We start from the raw sequence: 21,258 nt of genomic DNA, 5'->3' as shown, positions 1-21,258 counted from the left end.
CACACACACCGGAAGTGATTGCCCTGTGCGTCTGCACCGGGTTCCGACGCTTCCGCTTCCGGGGTGGCGGCGGCGGGCGGCTGTGGAGGCCGGGAGGGCTCGGCGGCGGAGGTGCCTGGGCGCGAACTTGCCTCCCCGGGGCAAGAAGCGGGAGCCGGAACGGCGGGAGTGGAGCTTCAGGTGCGGCCTTGGGGGGCTCCGTGAGGAGAGTTAGGGAGCGGGGGCGCGAGGCTGGCTCGGTGCGACGGAGCCGCTGGCGGGACCCCCTGCAAGGAGCCCGTTCGTGGCGAACCCTCGTGGGGAGCCGGTTCTCCCTCCTGTTCCTGGGCAGGCGCGACCCGCGTGCGCGGATGCTGTGGCGCTTGCACGGTTGTTTTTGTGTGTGTGTGTTTTGTTTGGCGCACGACCTTCTCGCTCGCTGGGTTCCCCGCTGCGCACCTGCAACCCGTTGGTGCCGGGAACTCCTCGTGCATTTATATTTTTATTTTTTTGCAATAAGAAGAAGGGATTTTTTTGGGGGGTGCGGAGGCTGTTGTCCCTTAAAACTGATGGCCGAGCAACGGCTCAGGAGGCCGCTGCTTTTGGATTTTTGTATACCACAAGAGCGCAGGACATCTCGTGCAGGAGGCGGGTAATAACGCTGACACACGTGCGCACACTCGCGCTTCTTAAGCACCTCATCAGTAGGAAGCGATATTGTTCCCCGTGTTCATATCCCAGGCTTTATCCAAGCAACGGAGGGTTTTTTTGCAGAGGTAGAATTCACCTCTACTTCCTTAATTCATATACCCTGGTGAGGCATCAGAGGTTGTCAAGCCTAGGGCTGCTTCAGCAATGTTAGATTTCTACATGGGAGTAGAGTTTCCATGCAGGAATTAATATGACGATTAGAACATGGGATGCCATGTGTTGGGTTTTGGTGGGTGTGTAAAGGAGTGGGGCTTGTCACAGAAAGAGCCATATGTGTGACAGGTTGCTCTCCTTTATGTTTGAAATGGCATCCTGGACTTATTTCCTCTCAAATTGCGATGCCCACTTTTGCCACAGAGTTCTTGTCTGATTCTGTAGTGTCAAATGCCAAACACAGAAACTTCTAAATATTTTTAATTATCTTTGCATATACTTGTTCCTTGTTCCTCCCTTTTCTCTCATTCTTCTTCATTCCCTTTCCCTCACCTCCTGAAATTTGCAACAGAATTTAGGTTGTGAGCTTGTTAGGGCAATTTTGCTTATGACACCAAACAGTATGCATGTTGGTGGTGATGTGTAAGTTAAAATTTTTGAACATTATAATCTTTATGCAGGTTTTATATTAATCCTTACACAGCAACAGAATTTAGCAAAACACTTAAGGAGTTCTTGCACAGAACTATAAAGGGTGTTACTTAATGTTGTTTAAGGATCTCAACAACTTGCAGCTGAACATAAACACACAGCTGGTCTAATAAAATAAAAGCAATTGTCCTTTTACATAAAGATTTAAGAACCTTTCCAATAAAATAGTTTGCTGGTAGTATTAGCCTATACCTGGGCCATTGAGGCCCTCAAACCTTTTATGTTGTTCCCACCCTGAACCAGTGCTAGAAACAGATATGAAATCTAGGAGCTAAATGACACCTTAAACAGAGGTTATGGGCGCAGCAACAGAATGTCTAGGCGTGCTTTTTAATAACAAGAATACAAAGCTGAAAACAAATAAACTGCAGCTTAAATACTACAGTATGTCCATTTTTCACACGGTCTAGTCCTTCCCCTGCCCGCCCGCCCCTTATATTCTTAAGAGGGTCTCTTCTCCAGTCTTCAGAGAGTAGCTGGAAGTGGGGAGGCAGAAAAAGGTCCTCCTTTCCTTCCACGCTACAGTTTTAATCTGAAATCTTAGGCTCAGTACTGTGCCCAGAGCTCAGAAACTGCCGGCCATAATGAAATTCCCTTCACAAAATGCACCTAGAACAAGGGGAGTTTTGAATACTGCCCCGAACAAATGCATAGGAAGACAAGCTACCATAAAGAATGCTGTCCAAACGAAGTGAGATTTTTCAGTTGAGGGCAGAGGGATTTCTGGACATGAGATGCTAGTCATCCACGCTATGGAAGAACGAAGGAAGAGGTAGGTCTCAAGCTGGCACTACAAGGTAGTGATTTATTTTGTGAAGGTTGCTTAGTACTTCACAACCATAGGTCCTCCTCAGGGAGAAAAGTGTCTTCAATCTATCCTATTCCACAGTAAAAATATCCTCAATGTACACGGAAGTACCTTTGGTTGAAATGTGTTAGGCATTTTTCACAAAGCAAATTACTACCTTCTAGACCTAACTTGTGTTTCACCTTGCCCTTTGCTCTTTAGGTTATTGTGATATCATTTTCTCTCTGCACACGATGTATATTTGCCATCTTGTGTGCTGCTAATATTTACTTCTCTGTGTAAAACATTGTAGATAGTTATTTGGTTACTTAACGTAGGCATGCATAGCCATTCAGTGTCATAGGTGCACTACTACGGTAATGCTAACTTACACAGTTACAGTGGAACCTCGGTTTTCGAACATAATCCGTTCCAGAAGCCCGTTTGACTTACAAAACGTTCGAAAACCGAAGCCATTCAGTTTCTGAGGCGCGTTCGAAAATGGAAGCATTCACTTCTGTGTTTTCAGCGATCAGCTTCCGAATTGTTTGGCAGCCAAGACGTTTGAAAACCGAGGTTTGACTGTACTCTAGATTCACCCTTGTATGTCAAGCGTTAGATGTTTCAGCTGGCAATTTACTGTTTTGTTACGTTTAAGAGTAGCGCTTTGAAGGATTCAAAGTTATTTTAAAATTTTATTTCTTATGCTTTGATAATTATAATTCTGTGTGCACCAGTATTTAGGAGTTTTGAGACCACAGAGATTAGCTGGAATTGGATACTACGGTGATTTCATAAGTTGGATGGCAGTGGACACTTGTCCTGTAAATAAACTGCTTCACTGTGAATCACTGAACATTGGAATTTGATCCAGGCATCCATTGCTTATAGGGGAATGTATATAATGTGCTCACACATGATTTCTGAAGATGTCCCTATATAAAGATTGCTCAGTCAAACAAGTGAACCCTTGACTGCAAAAAGTAACATGTGGATCTGCCCTCGCTTTGCAAGCCTGGACAATTGCTTAACTGCTGTAGATCAGTATCTTGCTGTGCAAGGTTTTTTTTTTTTAATGTGAATAGGTTTAGGTGCAAAGGCTCTTATACTAGTGTTGTTTTGTGGATCAAGATGTTGCAGTAGTGTAGCAAATTTCCCCAGCTGTTGGCACCAGCACAACAGTTCAAGACACCACACAAGGTTTTTTTGCATGAATGAGATGTGAATTGAAAGTGGTTACGTCGTTTGATAGTGGGGTTGGCAACAGGAAGCGGAAATTTATTCATACCATTTGTGGTACAGGAAAATGAAACACCATACACTATTGTAATCATATATTGTTTAACAACAACAACACCCCCCCACCCATCTGGGCGGCTTACAGCACATATAAAAACATAACAAATAGTCAAAAATTAAAACTTCCTGCCGTGATATTGCAAGAGTTGCACCCAGTGCTAGTCCTACACAAAGTAGACACATTGACGTTAATAGCCATGACTAACTTAGTTGCATTAATTTTAGTGGGTCTACTCTGTGTAGGACTAGCATTGGCTACAACCCTAAATCCAAAACATGATTGCCAACCGAGGCCTGCAATTTGTGCAAGACAGAGAATACTAGCAAGGAACATCATTTTTTTAATCAGCCTTTTAAAACAGCAGTAGTTTACTCCATCAGTAAAGTCTTTTGGTTCTGTACTGTTTGTGCTGTTCTTCTCCACTTTGTCCCCACGCTGAGAACTAAAGTAGTGTCACAGTCCTTTTAATGAGCAAAGGGTTGCGGGAAGAAGCGTTCTGGGGGACACTCTCCAACTGTTTCTACTCAAGAGAATAGAAGTGGTTAATTCACCCTAGTTCCCTTAAACCTTTCAAGGTCAAACAGTACTAAACCACTACTGGCCATGTGTGAATCGTCTGATGGTAGGAGTACACCCAGTAGTTAAACCAGTGGTGAACTGTCTGTGAACACACCCTATCAAGTTTTCCCTGCTACAAATGCTGATGCAGCAACAGCCATTTTTTGCAGGCATCCATAGAATGTGGCTGCCTGAAATTCTCGCTTAGGTGTAGGGAGGGTGCTTTACTTTTAACCTCCCTGCCTTCCCCAACAATCTCATGTCTTAAGATATTCAGACGAGGCCTTGCTTTGCTTTAACTGATTGGTAGATGTTCAGAAGATGGCTGGTGGGCCTCCAGCCTTTTCCATAATGGCATCCCTGTCTCTGTGTCTCCCTGTCAAAAGAAGCCGCCTAGGAAACTCCCTCCTGATCATTAGATGATCAGCCATATCTTTGTTGCAGAGGAAGGCTGAAGGCTCTCTGACAGCGAGGAAGACTGGTTTCTTGGGCATTTTTTGTGTGATGGATTTTACCTGTGCTTGCTTAATAGGTACTGTTTATCTTTTGTATCTTTTGTATTGTTTATCTTTTGTGTGTCTGTCGTTGCATGGTAATATTGAGTCATGCATATTTTTTTGCTTGCTTCAAAGCATCTTTGATCAATCTGTTTCTCTCTGTCTCTCTCTTCTGAAATAAATAAATGGTTCAATAAACCTATCTTCTGGATTAACCCACAGGTTGAAATTAGAGGAGGAGAAGCAGCAATACTGTGGCAGCTGTGCTAGGAGGACCTTGGCATCCTATCCCCATCCTGAAGGGAGATTTAGGTTTGGGGTGACTCATCCACAAGAGCAGCACAGCCTGTAGCTTTCATCAGCTTTTGACAGGGCTGGGGAAATTTTCTGTACGCAAATTCTGGGCACTCCCGACTCCAGAAAGATGTCGTCAAAGTGGAAGGTATTGGACGGGACCAACGCAGAAACAATTTACTGAAAAATCTTTGTAGTCGTAAAATTCTTTCCTGGGCAAGAGAGAGAGAGAAAAGCATAAGGACTTGGCGTAAATCTACGTATTGAGGACTGTCAGACTAACGCGATGGCTCAGGTAACAGGCCGGTTTTCCCATCCTGTCCCAACAGGAATTCATCATTACAGCAGGTGGCTGCAAAGTGCCCTCGGTGATAATCCGTTCTCCGAAACCTAAAAGCAGCTGAGCTCTCAGTGGTCTGCTCCAGTGACTAGCATGCATTCCCAAGCCTTCAGTGCTGGACCCTCCCTAGTCAAGGTGCTTAGTGGCCAGGCCATCCTGGTCCTTTCCTCTCAGCTGTGCTTGGGGTGTGGATCAGGAGAGAAGTGGCTTCCTCTTTTGTCCAGCTTCAGTGAGGGCTTTGAGCCTTATATAACATTTGAAGGGGGTGGGGAGAGGAGAGGATGTGGAGGCGATTCTGCAAAGGCTGCTTAGGAGTTCTTTTTGCCCTCACCTTGCCCTATCCAGTATTCCAAGCATGGCGGGGCACTGGCATGGCACAGGGGGAGGCGTGGGAGCTGGTTGTCGTGCCACGTTACTGTACAGAGGCTCCTGTAGGCCACCTGCGGTGGGTCCTCAGTTGTAAGAGTAACAGGAGGTTACATGCATAGTCACCTGAACCGTGATGTTCAGAAGCAGTATCGGTGCTCACTGAAACTGCTTGGCCTCTGTCTTAGTTCATATGAAGGAAATTGCTACACATACACACGCGCGCACACACCAGCAAGCTGTCGAGCATTGTTTTTAAAAGGACCAAGTAAAGGCGAGCTCACAAGGAGCCTTGAAAGCATGCAGATACACATGTATGCTTTCTTTACTATTTTTCAATCCCTCTCCATCCCTTGGGAGTTCGATTTCCAACAACCACCCGGTTATAGCCTTGAGAGAGTGTCCTCCTTAAGGTCGCCCCTAGAGCTTCATGACTGTGCAGGGATTAGAAATTTGGAATGCCTGGTTCTTGTACAACACTCTGTTCGCTATGCTACACTGCCGTGTTCTCTCATTTTGGGCTAGCTACCGTGAATTCTAATCTAATGTCAATGGGTTTACTTCTGTAGCCACAAATTTGGTTGAATAATTTGATTTTCCCCTTTTCCCACACTCGCCCACCCCATCAACTATCACTATGTCCTAGAATCCCACAGCTCTAAGGAAGAGGATGCTATAAAAGTCTTATCAGGGCGGCCCAACTTTTCATACTGAGTGGGGATGCAAGAGTACTTTGACACGGAACTTGCAGGCCTTATGCTACCATGTCATGTGTGCGGGGAGGGGGGGAGAGGAGCAAGCCCAAAATTTGACACCCATCCCCAGCCCTCACTCGGCCTTCCCAAAACTTTACTACTAAGCAAGGTGGTGGACTTTGGGAAAGAGACCCAAGACTCTACCAGGAGCCCTTTCGCCTCCTTCTCAAAGCTGGGAAAGTGCTAACTGGGCTGGAGGAAGGAGGACTCTAGGACCCTGTCAGAGCCCTCATGTCTCTTTCCCAAAGCTCAGTACCTCATTTACTTGGCATGGGGAAGGCAGTGCAAGGGCTGGAGGTGGAATCAAATGTTACTGGGGGCCACCAAAAAAGGCATTGAGGGCCGCATGCAGTTTTGATGCAATACTGACTGATAAAATGTCCTTGGAAGTTTGTCAGGCTCGGGTCTCATCCTTGTGATATCATGGAGATGCAGTTTCCACCATTTCCGGCCACTTCCCTATGCACATTTTAAATATGAAATAAGGAAACATGGGCGAGAAGCAGCACTCAAATCATGGATGGGGGACCTGTTGGACTCCAGTTCCCCTTAAGCCAGCCAGCATGGTCTGTAGTCATGGGTGGGAGCTGTAATCCAGCCACTTCTGGAGAACCACAAGTTCCCCATCCCTGCCCTGAGTCTCCCTCTTAGGCTTGGAAGCAAAACCAAAGTGCTTCAACCTGAGCTACCTGTCTTTAGCTTACTTCCCAACTCAGGAATGCAGACTGACATAAGTCTTTTTTAAATAAAAAACAACAACCAAGCAATTGTGGTCTAGATGTCAGACAGCGATAACCTTGCTGGCCTGCAGCTCTGTGCTTGTTAGTAACCCGCAAGACTCATCCCTACTTGGTACAGATTGTAAGCAGCCGCTTGACAGGTGTCCCAAGTTGAGCAAGAGTTGCCTCTAGTTCACCGGCCCTCAAAGGGTTTGGCAGGAGAAGATGGCAAGTGTGGTGGAAAGATTCAAGGACAATCAAACAAACATTTAAATATTTCAGTGTAGCATAGTATCAAAATAATACAGAAGTGGGGTAGGAGAGCTGAAAATAATGCCAATATATTTCGCATCTAGCAACCAATGCTTGATCCTGACCACACTAAGCCTTCTGATGTATAGTGTACTCTCGGAGGCTTAGTTTGGTTAGAATCGAGTACAGTCGTACCTCCGTTTACATAACCCTCCAGTTACGTAAACTTTGGGATGCGTACGCGGCAAACCCGGAAGTATTTTACTGGGTTTCGCCGTGCACACATGCGCAGAAGCGGTCTGCGCATGCACAGACTGGGTCCTCAGGTTGCAGAAAACTCAGGATCCGACCAGACCTCTGGAATGGATCCCGTCCGCAACCGGAGGTACCAGTGTATACACTTCCAGAGTTAATGCTAAATACTTTACTTCCAGTAAATGAGCCACCATAGCCACTAGAGGGCCGTGAAAATTTGTGTCCTGGGCTTTTTAGACACGTCTACCCATCTGAAACTGAAGGGGCTCATTGGTTGCCAGACATGAAAAATTTTCAGCTCTCCCTTTTGTTTTCCAGTGCACTTCTTATCAACTAAAAATTTTCTGTGGGGTGAGCAAATTTTGATTCTGAAAGTGTGGCCCACTGCTCTAGGTGGAAAAGCAAAGGGGGTTCTACAAAAGCCAGTCATTTTGGAGACAGAGCGTTTGTGTTTGTCACTGGTCTCCTGGGGCATCTAATAGTCTCTGAGAGCCAGCAAAGACAATGAGCTGAGTTGCTTTAGGTTTTATGATTCAAGGAGCTCAGCAAAGTAACCTCGCTCTACTGTCTTAGCTGGAGACCTGCTATTCTTTCAGTGCCAGTAGAATCCTAGAAATGTTTGCGTTGGAAAGGGACGCCCGAGGGTCACCTAGTCCAACCCCTGCAATGCAGGAAACACTGCTAAAGCATCCATGACAGATGGCCATTCCTCCATATCCTTTGCTGGTAAGCAGACACATACACCGCCAGTGCAGGGCATCATAGTCCCATGTCAAATTGTGGCCCACAGTTTAGAACAGGAGCGACATTTTTCAGCCCAAGGCCTGCATTCTTATCTGGACAGGGCCGAAGACCAAAGTGGGTGGAGCAACACATGCAGGTTTTTTTTTTACCATTGCACAGCAGGCTGGTGCGTGTACACACATCTGTTCCCCTGTATCTTACATCCAGGCAAGCAGGAGTCATTCACTGACACATTCCTGTGGTGCAAAAGCAAGGGGGTTGGGGAATGAAGTAAGGCTGATGAAGAGTGTGGCCTAGGGGGAAGGGTGTGTAGCCAAGGAGGGGATGCGGGCTGGGGAGAGTCCTGAGCGCCCGAAAGGCCAAGGGGGCTGTATTTGGGTCGGAGGTTTCCCACCCTTTGCTTAGAAGCTGCAGCCACGTTCTCGCTTTGGGCTGGCCCGCCTTGTCTGGTACTTAGCTCTCCGCTTTCGTTTCCCCGCAGGCGAGTCTCCTGGCCTGCGAGGGACTCTCTGGGGTTTGCCTGGTGCCGACGGTTGCCAGCAAGAAGATGATGCCGAAGCAAAGCCCTAAGCAGGTGGAGAATGGAGAAAGGGGTGCTCCAAACATGCTGGTACGGGGCCAGCCCACTTTCAGCTTGTCTGCGCAGCTGGTCCCTGTGTGCTCCCCTGTGCCCCTTTCCAGCCGTGTCAGTGGGTGACGAATAGAAAAAAGCTCGGATAGGGAACGTGGCATTTAGGGCCCTGGGTTGAGCTGCTGTTGTTTTGGTGACCTGTGTTGTCCCGCTTCCTCTCTGCCAGGGACATCACCGCAAGGAAAGTGAGAAGTCGCGCAGCCGAAAGGAAGAGGAAGCGACAGAAGGGTCTCAACCCAAAAAGTCTCATAAAAAGGCAGGTAATCTTAAGTCGTACGGGCTAGCAAAAGGTCTAGCCCTCCTCAGTAGGATCTCCCTGCTGCTGGCAAAGATGCAGAGCAGTATGCTTGTCAGATTCTGGTGGAGGCTGGAGGGCCACCTCCCTCAGCTGAAAGTGGCTGGTTATTTTTAGAAATTCCTCCCCTGCCTTTCAGCCCCCAAGGTGGCTTCCGGATTAAAAACACTAACTATAGGAATAGAGAGAGAGAGAAAAAAACAATTCCATTGATCAAATCATTAAAAGTGTAGCAGGAAGGAAGCATAAAATAACTGGTGACTTTAAAAACGCAGTGACATAGCAGGCGGATAAATCACATTGAAACAGTGGAAAGAAGTGTTCGTCCTAGAAGCTAAGAAAGGGAATCATAGGAATGACTTTCAGGAGGGACCATATAACACCAGTCCTAAAAGATCTACATTGGCTCCTATTATGTTTCCAGGCACAATTCAAAGTGTTGGTGCTGACCTTTAAAGCCCTAAACAGCCTGGGTCCTGTACACCTGAAGGAGCCCATCATTCAGCCTGGAGGTCCAGCTCCAAGGGCCTTCTGGCAGTTCCCTCACAGCAAGCAGTGAAGTTAAGAGGGAACCAGGGAGAGGGCCTTTTCAGTAGTCACGCCTGCCCTGTGGAACACCCTCCCATCAGATTTCAAGGGGAAGAAATCGTTTTCAATACTTTGAACTCATTGGCAGTAATCTCAGTTCTGGGACTGGACAGCCAACATAAGTCACGAGAGTCTGTGTATTGATATATTGCTCAGCCCTAGTTATTAACTGGGAGCCTTCGGAGTTTAAACTGAGGCTGGGAGAGAAACCCTTGAGGTAAGGATTCCCCCCCACCCATGCATCTGGCTCTTGAGTGAAGGACGCACGTGCAGGAAGTGTGTCACTGAGACTGGACTGCCAGCAGACTCCATATGTAGCAGCAGAATTGTAGTAGCAGTACAAAGGGAGGGGAAGGAGGCTTGGCAGGCCGGTGAGACCGCCATGTGGTCTGCTTTAAAAATCTTTAAAAATAAAATTTTCTTAGAGCTTTCTCATAATACAATAAGAGAAACTAATCTAAATAAAAACAAAAATGAAGAAAGAAAAAAGAAAGCACCAAGGGAAAACAAACAAAAAAGAGAAAAAGGATTTTTGCTTTTCCTCCTGTCAATTACATAAAAGAAATTATTCAAAATAATCACTCTAGAATGACACCCAACTGATCAGCTTTCTGTTAGGCAATATTTCCCCTTCCTTCTGACCCAAATGGATTAATTCGTTTTCCCTTTTTTACACAAAAAGTCCAGAAGGTTGTTTATTATTATTATTATTATTATTATTATTATTAAATGTCAGCAATAGTTTTTCTCTTATTAAACGTATCAAGTTTGTTTCCAGTAAGTTCAACAACCATTCCTCCATATTAAACAATAATGTATTTCCATCTTTGTCCACTCAATAGTCTCTCTGCTGCCATCATATATTAAAATGATATTCTGTAGTTATTTACTTACTAGGTATTAATTAGTTCACACCCAGTTCCATATCTTCCGTTCCTGTTACCTCTTGTATTTGCTCTGGTTTTCCATCTTGATTTTGAAAAAGTCATGCCTTCCATTTTTGCTTCTTCCATTCTTTTTCCAGGAAAAGCCCCAGAAGTTTGATAGCTTTCCCCTCTAAATCCAAGGCAGTTATTAAATGACAGGGGTAGGTAGGCAAATTACAGGTTAGCTGAGAAGGTAGCAGTAACTGTATGTGCCTTGGCTGCAGGTCATGGTGATTGAGCAGAACGGGTCGTTCCAGCTCCGAATCCCCAAGAACTTTATTTGCGAACACTGCTATGGTGCATTCCGGAGCAGCTACCATCTCAAGAGGCACATCCTCATCCATACAGGTAAGCGGTCCCAGAGTCCTCTGGTACGTGGTGATGCCTGAGAACATTGTGGGAAGCAAGTAACTTCCTTGCCAGCACTGGGCTCGCGAATTAAGCTTTTGCTTCTTGCAGCGAGACTGCCGGCTGGTAGCTTTCGCTAAGGAAGCTTGCTTATAAAGTTATCATTTCATTCATTTATTAGATATATTAGTTGCTTGCCAACCCAAGAGACTTACAGCAAAAAAATATACACCTTTTTAATACAGTGGTACCTCGGTTTAAGAACAGTCCTGTTTACGAACGATTCGGTTTATGAACTCCGCAAAACCGGAAGTAGTGTCCTGGTTTGCGAACTTTACCTCAGTCTAAGAACGGAATCCAAACAGTGGAAGGGCACCAGCGGCGGGAGGCCTCATTAGGGAAAGTGTGTCTTGGTTTAAGAACAGTTTTGGTTTAAGAACGGACTTCTGGAACAGATTACGTTCGTAAACCGAGGTACCACCGTGGTACTGAGTACTCATATTACCATACTTAGATTACCATAGGTACTTATACTTATATTACCATAAGTGAAAAAGGGAGGGGAATCATAGCACATTAATATTTTGTACAACAGAACATTCATACATTCATTCATTCACTCAATAAATAAATACACACACACAAATGATGATGATGGTGATGATGATAATGTTAATAATAATAACAATAACAAACAACAACAATAATAAACCATACTAAACAAAACAATACTCAGACCCATTAATTAACAAATTAACACAAATAAATAAAACCTCTATCTCCCCTTAGTCCAAAAATCATTCACATCAAACCAACAATTTCCCCCCTTTAACCTCCCTACCCCACCCAGAAATCTGGTGTCAAGCGTAGTTATTGCAAATCAGGGGTGGGCGGTGTCAGGTTTTCAACTTTGCGATGTATTACCAGCCCAAACATCGTGGTGTTGAAAGGGAGGGACAAACTGCATTGGCGCCAGAGTGAAACTGCTGCGTTCCCACTGAGGGAGCTGAGGCAGTTTCACCCTGGCACCCAACAGCAGGAACAAGCTGCCTCGTCCCTGGCGCCAGGAGGAAGAGGCATCCTGCCCACCCATGCAAAGGCAGCGGCGGGGGCAGAAAAAGCCCTGCGGACAGAGCCTGTCAGACTCCATCCACAGGGCTCCCTCTCGGCCTTCGCACAGGCAGGCAGCTTCTCTAAAGTGCTCCGCTGGGGAGTGCATGGCTGCCCAAACCTCAGCAGAGCAGTTTAATTAAGCCCCTACCCCACTTCTAGCTCCAGAGGAGGGCTCTGGGAGCATCCCAGGGACTGGTAAGTGAGGCGGAGGGTGTTGTGGTTCTGGAGAGTCAAGAGTTAACACTCCAGAAGCGTTCTGATTCACTGGGTGCATTGCCCACATGACTGGGGCATTTTCCTTTGATCTGTGCTCTGTGGGGGCTGAGCTGTTTCTGGAGAGCAGTCTGTCTGGGAATATGAGCAAGGTAATTTCGTTTTTGTTACAGGCAGAAAGCTGCAAGCATGCAGCTAGATTCTGTAGGTTTTTCTTTCTGTTTGTTATGCTTCTAAATAAAGAGTGTTAGAATAGAAGCACTGGTGTTGAGCTGAGTTACTGAAGACACCACGTCGACACAGACAAGCCATTTTACACTGTGTGTGAACTCTGCTATTATCCGGCAACTGAGAAGAGCGGCAGTGTGTGAGTGGAAGCATGTGGGCGCCATTGAAGTTTGTCGGAGTGACAATAAATCAGATTTATTGCAGAGCCATTGCAGCAGACTCAGTGGGTCAAAGGATTTACGACCCACAAACTTTAACAGAGGGCAAGGCGCACTCCAGCCAGGTTGGGATGACCATGGTGCCCCTTTAATCACTGGGGCTTAAAAGGTGTGGGAGCCATGAGAAAGGCGCCAAAGTTGCTTCCCACCCCAAAAGCACGTGTTTTCTCCTTTCTGCAGGTGAGAAGCCATTTGAGTGTGATGTGTGTGACATGCGCTTCATCCAGAAATACCACCTGGAGCGCCACAAGCGTGTGCACAGTGGGGAGAAGCCGTACCAGTGTGAGCGCTGCCTGCAGGTAATGCCTCCATCGTCACTTTCTGTGTAGGGTGGGAAATGTTAGCACCCCCACCTGATGTTTGAGAGACCTCCTTGCAGCAAGGGAAGGGAGGCATTGGTTCCTGCTGCCTCATAAAAGATCTCTTGGGTGGGATTCTAGATTGAGAGGGTGCAAAAAAGTGCTAGGCTGTAACTGGCAGCTCTCCCCAGCAAGGGAGAGAATATCCAGATAATTATGGATCATCGTGGCAGCAGGAAGTTACTCTAAGCTGTTCAGAAGTCTCTTTTGATTGACAGTCCGTGCATTCCTGAGCTTTATGGTGCACAACTTAATTGCTTTTGGAGCTACGTGTATCCTCCATATCCATGGAATTCTTGAGTAAGCAGAAAATATCTAACCTGTCATAGAATTCTGAGAAGTTATCATTTTAGGACTTACTTTAAAACAATATTCTAAGCCACAGAGTAAATGTATGGATAACAGTTTTTTCAGAAGCTTGGGGAGGGACTAAGTGGGGTTTCAAATAATTGGACAACAGGGCATTAGTCAGGTTATGTGCACTTTTTATATAATTTTTAAAAATCAGTTTTGCACCAAAAGTAGCTGTACTTTGCAAATTGCAAACCATTCCTGCCAATCAAAATGCGCCATATTCTGCTTATTTACATATTTTGTTCTGATAGTTATGGGGAGGATGTAAAGGGCTTCCCAAAGCATTGCACATACACAATTAAATATTTCTTGATAATCACAGGGGCTAGAAACTTGCATTTCCCTGCTAAGGAAACAGGATTCTGTGCTCAGTACATCATCCTATGGATTTTTGGTATTTGTGTGGAAGTGCAGAATACATGCAGTCTTGACTTTAGGACTCTAGATGGCTCCTTTTGCCCTTCCTGTGGCTGATTCTCTCTGTCAGTACAGCTCACCTCTGTTTTCCTTCTGTTTTTGTGTGCACCAGTACATGGCCTTGCTGATACTGTATAGTTGGAGTTTATGTCGCAGTACAGATACATTTAGCTGTGATTTGGTTTTTTTAAAACTCTAGTTAAAGTTTCAAACATACAGTGAAACCATAGTTCAGCCAAGCTCTGCTCATAGAGGACGTACTTAGTTAGGAACTAGTAAAACTGGGCTATCACCTTTCCAGCAGTAAGAGATTTGGAGAAGACAGCAAATAACCATTGTTTACACTGTCCAAATGTAATGCTTTACACAAACCCTGGTTTGCAACCCATTTCAAACCGTGATTTCACATTCTAGTTTGCACCTTAGTATATTACTATTTCTATACTTCCCTTCATCCGAACCTCACAGGGCAGTATAGAAAATGCCAAAATATATATCATAATAACAAACAAAAACAATAAACCCCCATGTATCTATACCGGATTGTGCTTTTGGCTGTGAAGCCTCTGGTTACACTTGCATGACATGGAATTTTCAGTACAGTACTGTGAAATGTTTGCAAACCTGCTTACAAGGGGGAAGGGAGAATAGTCATTGCAGCTGCAATCCAAATCTCTTGTAGGGCAGTCTGAGGACCCAGAAGAGGTCCCAGGGGAGAGAGAAACGAAGAGTCGGGGACTGAAGAGGCAAGGAGGAATGATACAGAGTAGGCAACAGGCTGAGAAAACAAGAACCCAGAGGGAGTGTAGGTAGGGAATGAGGCTTGAGGAGACAAGGAACTAAGGCAAGAAGTGGCTTTGAATCAGTGCTTACAGTGATGAGGGGCTCTGTGGGAAGGGAGAGAGAAGGGCTGGAGAGCTGTTCCAACAGATCTGAGTAGCTAAAGGAAGTGAGAGGCCGAAAAGCAGGGAACTGGAAGAAATAATTGGTGTTGGAGACATAGTTAAAGGAAGGAAGATCCAAGAAGAAAGTGGCTCTGAGGCAAAGCTGCAGGTAGGATCTAGGGCAGCCTTTCTCAGCCTTGTTTCTGCATATGTTGTTGGACCTACAACTTCCATCATCCCTTACCACTGGTCCTGCCAGCTAGGAATGGTGGGAGTTGTAGTCTTAACATCTGGGGACGCAGGGTTGAGAAAGGAGGATCTAGGGGTGGGAGGAGAGCTGGGTGTGCCCTGGACAAGTAGGCAAAGAAGAGAGGAAGCCAGAATTGGAAGGAGTTCCCTTTTGCCTATCTGGCTTTCTCTCTTTTGTCGGAGAAAGCCTGAAACGGTTAAAGGAGTTTTTCCCAACTCTGGCTTCTTCTGCTGCTGCTACAGAAGTATGATCTGGCAACCTTAAGGCTGAGAAGCCTGAAGTGGGTGGCAAAATTTCACACCTTGGTTTGAATTAACCAGCCAGTTCTTGTGGTTTCAGGCTTATTCTCCAAATGCAACACTTTTTTCCATGCTTAAGTGTTTCCTCCCACTTAGTACTGAGCCTTTAACTTTCCCTCTGACCCTACATGAGCCTCTCCCTGCCTCGCTTTCTTCCATGTGCCACTCGTGAGATGTTTCCTCTCTTCTCCTTTGTTCCTTTCAGAGCTTCTCCAGGACAGACCGGCTGCTGAGACACAAACGAATGTGTCAGGGTTGCCCGAGCAAAGCGTCTGACTCACAGCTGCTGCTTTAGGGGTAGGCCAGGAGGAAGGGGAAACTAGGAGGAGCTGCAAAGCAAACAGGATTATCTGTGGGTTATTTTGTTCATTTGTTGGGGTGGGGTGGGGTTGTGCTTGTGTTTGCCTGCTGGGCCTCCCCCTATGGAAGGGGGCAGTGCTGAGTGGGGGCACAGACTTTCAGACAAGGTCTTGGCACTGTAAATAAGTTGAGGACAAACCAGGGCTGGCTTCCCAGCCCCTTGTGGTTGTGGATAAACTTTGTCTGAGTTCCTGTTTTTTGTTGGAGTTATCACCATTTGCCTCAGGAAAGGCTTTGTGAGAACGGCTGAACCCTCCTGCAAGACCTGATTATGATGTTCGATGCTCTCGATTGACAAATCTGCCAGCTCTTGCCCAGCCTTTTGGGCCTGCCAAGATGGGAGAAGGACAGACTACTAATCATTTTTTAAAATTATTATTATTATTTTAAAAAGACAAGAATCAAGCGTCAAACTGTTTTCGCAGAGCTGAGAAGCAAAAGCTGTGGATTTAAGAGACAGGTTAGCAACAGAAGGGTTTTGATTCCAAGGGGTCGCATCAGAGCTTTGCCATAACAGGAGCCTGTCTCTTTGGAGCTTTTCCAGAAGGTCTACAGAGCTTTTTATTCTCCTGCGGGATCTGGATCCCTTTCTCAACCCTCAGGTTCCAAGAAACAAGGGCTGGTGGGGTGATGTGTGCTCCTGGGTACCATAAAGGCCCACCTTTCAGGTGTTCACTACCAGCGAGCTCCAAGAGGAGATGCTACTGACTGCTGGCTGGAGGGACATGACTGGCTACTTCCAGTGCTTCAGACCTTTTGCAGGAAACTTGGCTCTTGCTCCCCTTCCCTTGTATATATATATATCCTGTATGTGTTCAGGATCCACCCCATTGAACTCCGCTTCATGTACAATTCATATCTTTATCTGATGGGAATCCTTCCTCGCCCACCCCTCCAAAAAACCAACACCACCACAAGAGTCAGTGATAGTCCACGGTTTCAAAGTGTTCCTCTGGCAGGAGGGGACTATAATCCATCTTGGGTCGTGTGGAGGAAGATGACAAGCAGTGTACTCGAAGCTCACAACTAAACCAAGTCCAGGATGCCCTTATTCCTTCATACTGGTTTCTGCTGCCTCGGCCAAAGTACTGCTATCTGCTCTCTTAAGAAAGCCATTGTCCGAGAGAAGCAAAGTCTCCAGTTGCTCTTGGCTGTCCCAGTTTTTGCAGGCCTTAAGAGTCAGCCCGGTTCAGAAGATGTGATCCTGGCTGGAGCTGTTGTCGCTGCTGGGTTGCAACAAACAGCAGCAAGTCTGCAAGGAAAGCAGGTGCCTGCAAAATCGTGCCATCGGTTTTGGTTCTCACAGGGGGTTTGTGACTGCGTTGGGGTGTGGGGAGAGACAAAGAACAGCCAGTTCAGAACTCTTCCATTGGAACCCCTGTCTTCTGAATGGGCACCCATATCTGAAATCCTCCTGTGTCTTTTGTGCGATAAACTCTTGTCCTACCCTTTCCCCCATTCTAGAGTTAACCTCTCCCAGGCTTCTGTAGGCTTCCGTTGGGTCCCACTTCCCACTCATCCCTCGCTGCAAGCCAGCTTCTGAGACATGCATCAGTAGAGGACTGGCTTCCTCCATGAGGTCATGTTGCAGAGAGAGAGAGCAAGCACTTTTGAAAGTTTAAATGACGTGCCGATGCAACTGGAAAGGTTTGTAAATAGAGGTGGAATATTTTAGATCAAGAAGGATTTCTCCAACAGTACAGCAATGCTCTAGTAGTAAGTGCTGCGTGCTAGAAGCTCAAAAACACTTGTAAACTTGGAGAAATCACCTGGTTGGTTTCTTTTTAAATGTTCTCTGTCATTTCCCAAGTGGCTGTCTAAAAGGCAGTGTATGTTCTTAGACTCCCTCATCCTCTTGCAGTCAGCCTGAACTGGAGCGCCCAATGGGAGAGTTTTGTGTGCTATGTAGTTTGTTAACGCTGTGCTTGAAGGCATTGCATTGCAGCACCTACCCAGGAGTAGGCTGTCTTTTAAGTAGTGGAACAAAAAGCACTGTTGGAAAGGACTTCCACCACCATTTGTTCTGTGCTTCTACAGAGCAGGTCATAAGTCCAGCTTTCCTGGTGCAAGATGAGGATTATGCCAAATCATAATGGTGCTTCCAAGACTTACTGGTTACTTCGGCTCTTGGAGCAGAGATGGAAAGGGAGCTTTCCCCCCTCTTGTGTGTATTAGGCGAACCAGTGTTTCATTCCCACTTCCTTTCATTAGGTAAATTGACACCCCCCCCCCCAAAAAGCTATAATTAGTTCAGCCCCATTTTACTCTGCACTTCATTGTGCTGAATGATTTGTTAAGTGTAACTCTGGGTACTGTGGCTTGTTGTTTTGGTGGGGGCCAGCAAAAAGCATTGTACAAAAACGTTGACTCTCTTAGAAAAGAATAACAATTGAGTGAGTGCGTGGCTTTGTGATTTCACTTTCCACAGAAGCAGTTATGGGATTGTGCATTAGAAAATGCATGTGGAAATACAATAAGTTGGGATTCTCTCCTGGCGTCCTCCTCTCTTGTGCCACAATTCTAGGGCAAGAAGCACTAAATGTTTTTAAAAAGGAAAAATCTTGCTCTAGCAGGAAACGCCTTTTCGTTGAACACTAGGCATTGCTGTTCTGCTCTCTTCCGATTAATCCTCTGGCATTAATCCTTCAGTAATTCAGTAATGCCATGGCATTGCAAAAGCGTACTCAGTGTTGCGGCTTATTTCCCCATTCAGCAGACTGAAAATCCTCTGGTTCTCTTGAACAGACTTGATGCCAGACCCCTTTGTGTGCCAAACAGGGCAATGACCCATCATTGCTTCGATCCCTCTGAAGCGCGTGTGGCTTTTTACAGCACAAAGCTATTTGAGGCTTGGCAGGCTAGCGTGCCACCAAATGAGCACTCTTCAGCCTGCTTGTTAACACTTGGCCAGTGCAGCCAGCCATTGGGTTAGCTATGAGTCCAGCTCTTCGTTGAGCTAGCTAACAAAGGGAAATGCTTGTTTCTGCTCAGGCAGATACATGGTGAAGTGCAGATTTGGAAATGGCTTGCATGAGCCACTGTGTGGCACATGATCTTTGCTGTTGGGGTTTCTCTCAGAACCTGGCGAGAAAAAAGGAGGGTGCTGCTGGTGGTGTTAAAGGCAACATAGCTAGCTGAGTGAGTGGGAAGGAGGGTGTTTCTACTTCCCATTGCAGCCATCTTCCTTGTACAGTTGACACATGGCTTAGCTTGTGGCTTATCCACTAGTGCAAGTCACACATCAGTGTACAGAAGTGCGGCCAGCTTGGCTCTGAAGATTAATTTGTTTGCAGGGCGAGCTTGCTTGTCTTTGTAAAAGTATCCGCTGTGTTCCTCAAGTATCCTCTAAGGACAACCCTTAGGGGAGAGATTTGCAGAACTTTCAGATGCCTTCGATGAACAAAATGCTTTGGGAAGTCCTGGGAAATGGGCTGTCGTGTTTTTATGGGACTGTAGGCAATCTCTCCTGAGGGAGTCAGAATTATATGGTAAGGAAAACCACGGTTAAAGCTTTTTTCTGAGCTCTACGACTAAAGTGTGCAACAAGTGATGTGCTTGTATGTCCCGGCCCCAGTAAAAGACAGAATGCCTGCACACAGCAAGTTACCATGTCCAAGAGAAAAAGTATGAATGTGTAAAACATGCAGCTTTCTCCTACCCTGCCTGAAATGGTATTATCCAGGAAGTGTTGCATCGCATGGCTATGCTAGTGTGTGCAACAGGCTTGGTTGTCGTCTTCTTGGAAGCGATACTTAAATGACACAAGAACCCTTCTCAAGTGAATTGATAGCAACACCCAGGATGAGTGAAGTCTTGCATTTTTTGTTGACGGAGGTGAAATTGACTAGGAACAGAAGTGAAACTTGACTGGGAAATGTCTGACTTCCACTGTTTCAAAAATGAAATGGTTTCAAAACAAATCTTGTTTGTTCACCGAGTAGCACAAAGAGGTGGTTGTGTTGAAAGAAAGTTTTAAACTTGGCAAGGGGTTCGGGAAAGCGACACGAACAAACGCAGTTGGTAGGGGTTTGCGTTGGTGCGGCTATAGCAGAGAACAAAGCAGATTTCAAGCAGGAGGAGGAGTTGTAGTGTGGAAGCAGGGCTCTGCATAAACTCTGAAATTTGTACGTTACATGCAAACTTGTCTCTAAACACAACCTCTGTTGGTGCAACATCTCCCCCTTTTGGATGTGGGGAAAAATCCAGTGTTATTTGAGTGTGTGCCATGTTGCAGTGAACCAGTGCCCACAGCTCCTCTCCACACCGCCTCAAGATGTTATTTGTACGCACAACTTCAGTTCACCGATTGAAGCCTCCTAGCATTAACGTGCATTCGGGAAAACTTTTAGGAGATGCTTTTGCCCCTAACCTCTACCCGATACCTCTTCTTCCGTAGAAGTTGAGAAACTAGCATACCATCAGTGGGTGCGGCTTGAAAACTGTTGAAATTCTGGTTGTCTCGCTGGTGGCTTGTGCACAAAACTCACCAGCACAAATCGTTCTGTGTCATTTTTAATGTACCGTATTTTTCGCACAATAGGACGCACTTTGTTTTAGAGGGGGGAGAACAAGAAAAAAAAAATTCTCCCCCTCTCTGCCCAGCGCCCCTTCAGCGAAGCGGCAGGAGGCGCTGCGCAGAGAGGGGGAGAACTTTCCCCCTCTTGTTTTCCCGCTCTAAAACAAGGTGCCGTTTAAGGTGCGTTCAGACGGCTACCTTGGAAGCCTGGAGAGCGAGAGGGGTCGGTGTGCACTGACCCCTCTCGCTCTCCAGGCTTCAGGTTCCTTTCGACCTGCTCTTTGGGGCTGGCGGGGGGAAGCCCACCACCAGCCCCAAAGAGCAGGTCAGGGAGCAGCGGAAAGGCGCAGCGGAGAGGCTCCTGCCATAGCCGCGCGTCACCTCTCCAGCTGGGAGAGGGTCGCGGGGCTATGGCGTCTTCGCTCCATAGGACACACACACATTTCCCCTTCATTTTTGAAGGGGGAAAAGTGCGTCCTATAGAGCGAAAAATACGGTACTTGACAGGCTGCCTTAGGGTGCTGTGATATTTGGTAGGCATACTGCTGGCCTTGGGGTTTGGGGATTGAAGCTGCGGCCCTAACCCCACCTACCTGGGAGTAAGCCCCGTTGAATTAAATAGGACTTACTTCTGAGTAGACACGGTTAGGATTGCCCTGTTCATTTGAGGTCAGAGAAGGGAGGAGGACATCTTCATACTGGCTTTTTACACACTCCTTCCATTCGCAGACAGAGGAAGGACGAATACTTAGCACTTCAGGCTGAACAGAGGATCTATGAATTTGTCCATATTGCTCTAGCCTAGTCCAGTGGCTTTTTTTTTATTATTTCCCTTCTCTCCTCCCCTCCCTTTAATTCACTTATTTTGCTATAGGGGAGGGAATTGGGGCAGGGTGTGTGTTACCCATGGGCAGGATCACTTTTAAACTGTAGTTTTTATAAAATGTTATAAACTTGTATCTTTTTACCATTACAGTGTGGTGTCTGATCCTTTTTTGTGACCTATTTAGTTCTCCATCTGAACTCTGCCAAAGATTCAGTTCATTATACCATCAAT

General features: G+C 46.2%; 1 protein-coding gene across 10 annotated transcripts; it reads left to right on the top strand.

Annotated features, from left to right (window-relative positions):
- The first annotated feature begins 45 nt into the window (after window positions 1-45).
- Window positions 46-21,174, top strand: ZNF740 (zinc finger protein 740). Of its 10 annotated transcripts, XM_080995090.1 has the most exons (8): window positions 46-180; window positions 4,700-4,919; window positions 5,101-5,246; window positions 8,684-8,812; window positions 9,000-9,089; window positions 10,867-10,990; window positions 12,943-13,061; window positions 15,531-21,174. In XM_080995090.1, the coding sequence occupies exons 3-8, from the start codon at window positions 5,205-5,207 to the stop codon at window positions 15,618-15,620; spliced, it is 594 nt and encodes a 197-aa protein (XP_080851216.1). In that variant the 5' UTR covers window positions 46-180; window positions 4,700-4,919; window positions 5,101-5,204; the 3' UTR covers window positions 15,621-21,174. The 10 variants fall into 10 exon arrangements, with proteins under 10 accessions (XP_080851216.1, XP_080851220.1, XP_080851217.1 ...); XM_080995094.1 differs by lacking the exon at window positions 5,101-5,246 and having other exon boundaries at window positions 8,684-8,776; XM_080995091.1 differs by lacking the exon at window positions 5,101-5,246.
- Window positions 21,175-21,258: the final 84 nt, after the last annotated feature.

This window comes from Podarcis pityusensis (genome assembly GCF_964106645.2).
Source record: "Podarcis pityusensis genome assembly, chromosome: 2".
NCBI classification, from domain to species: domain Eukaryota; kingdom Metazoa; phylum Chordata; class Lepidosauria; order Squamata; family Lacertidae; genus Podarcis; species Podarcis pityusensis.
Note: the sequence above shows the minus strand (reverse complement) of the source record. Positions and strands in the feature narration are given on the sequence as shown.

What these genes read in the sequence shown, in the direction of transcription:
- ZNF740 (XM_080995090.1), top strand. Translation starts at nt 5,205, where the DNA reads ATGCATTCCCAAGCCTTCAGTGCTGGACCCTCCCTAGTCAAG. An exon ending in CTGGACCCTCCCTAGTCAAG is followed by an intron (nt 5,247 to 8,683) that starts GTGCTTAGTGGC and finishes GTTTCCCCGCAG; the next exon opens with GCGAGTCTCCTGGCCTGCGA. An exon ending in CCAAAAAGTCTCATAAAAAG is followed by an intron (nt 9,090 to 10,866) that starts GCAGGTAATCTT and finishes CCTTGGCTGCAG; the next exon opens with GTCATGGTGATTGAGCAGAA.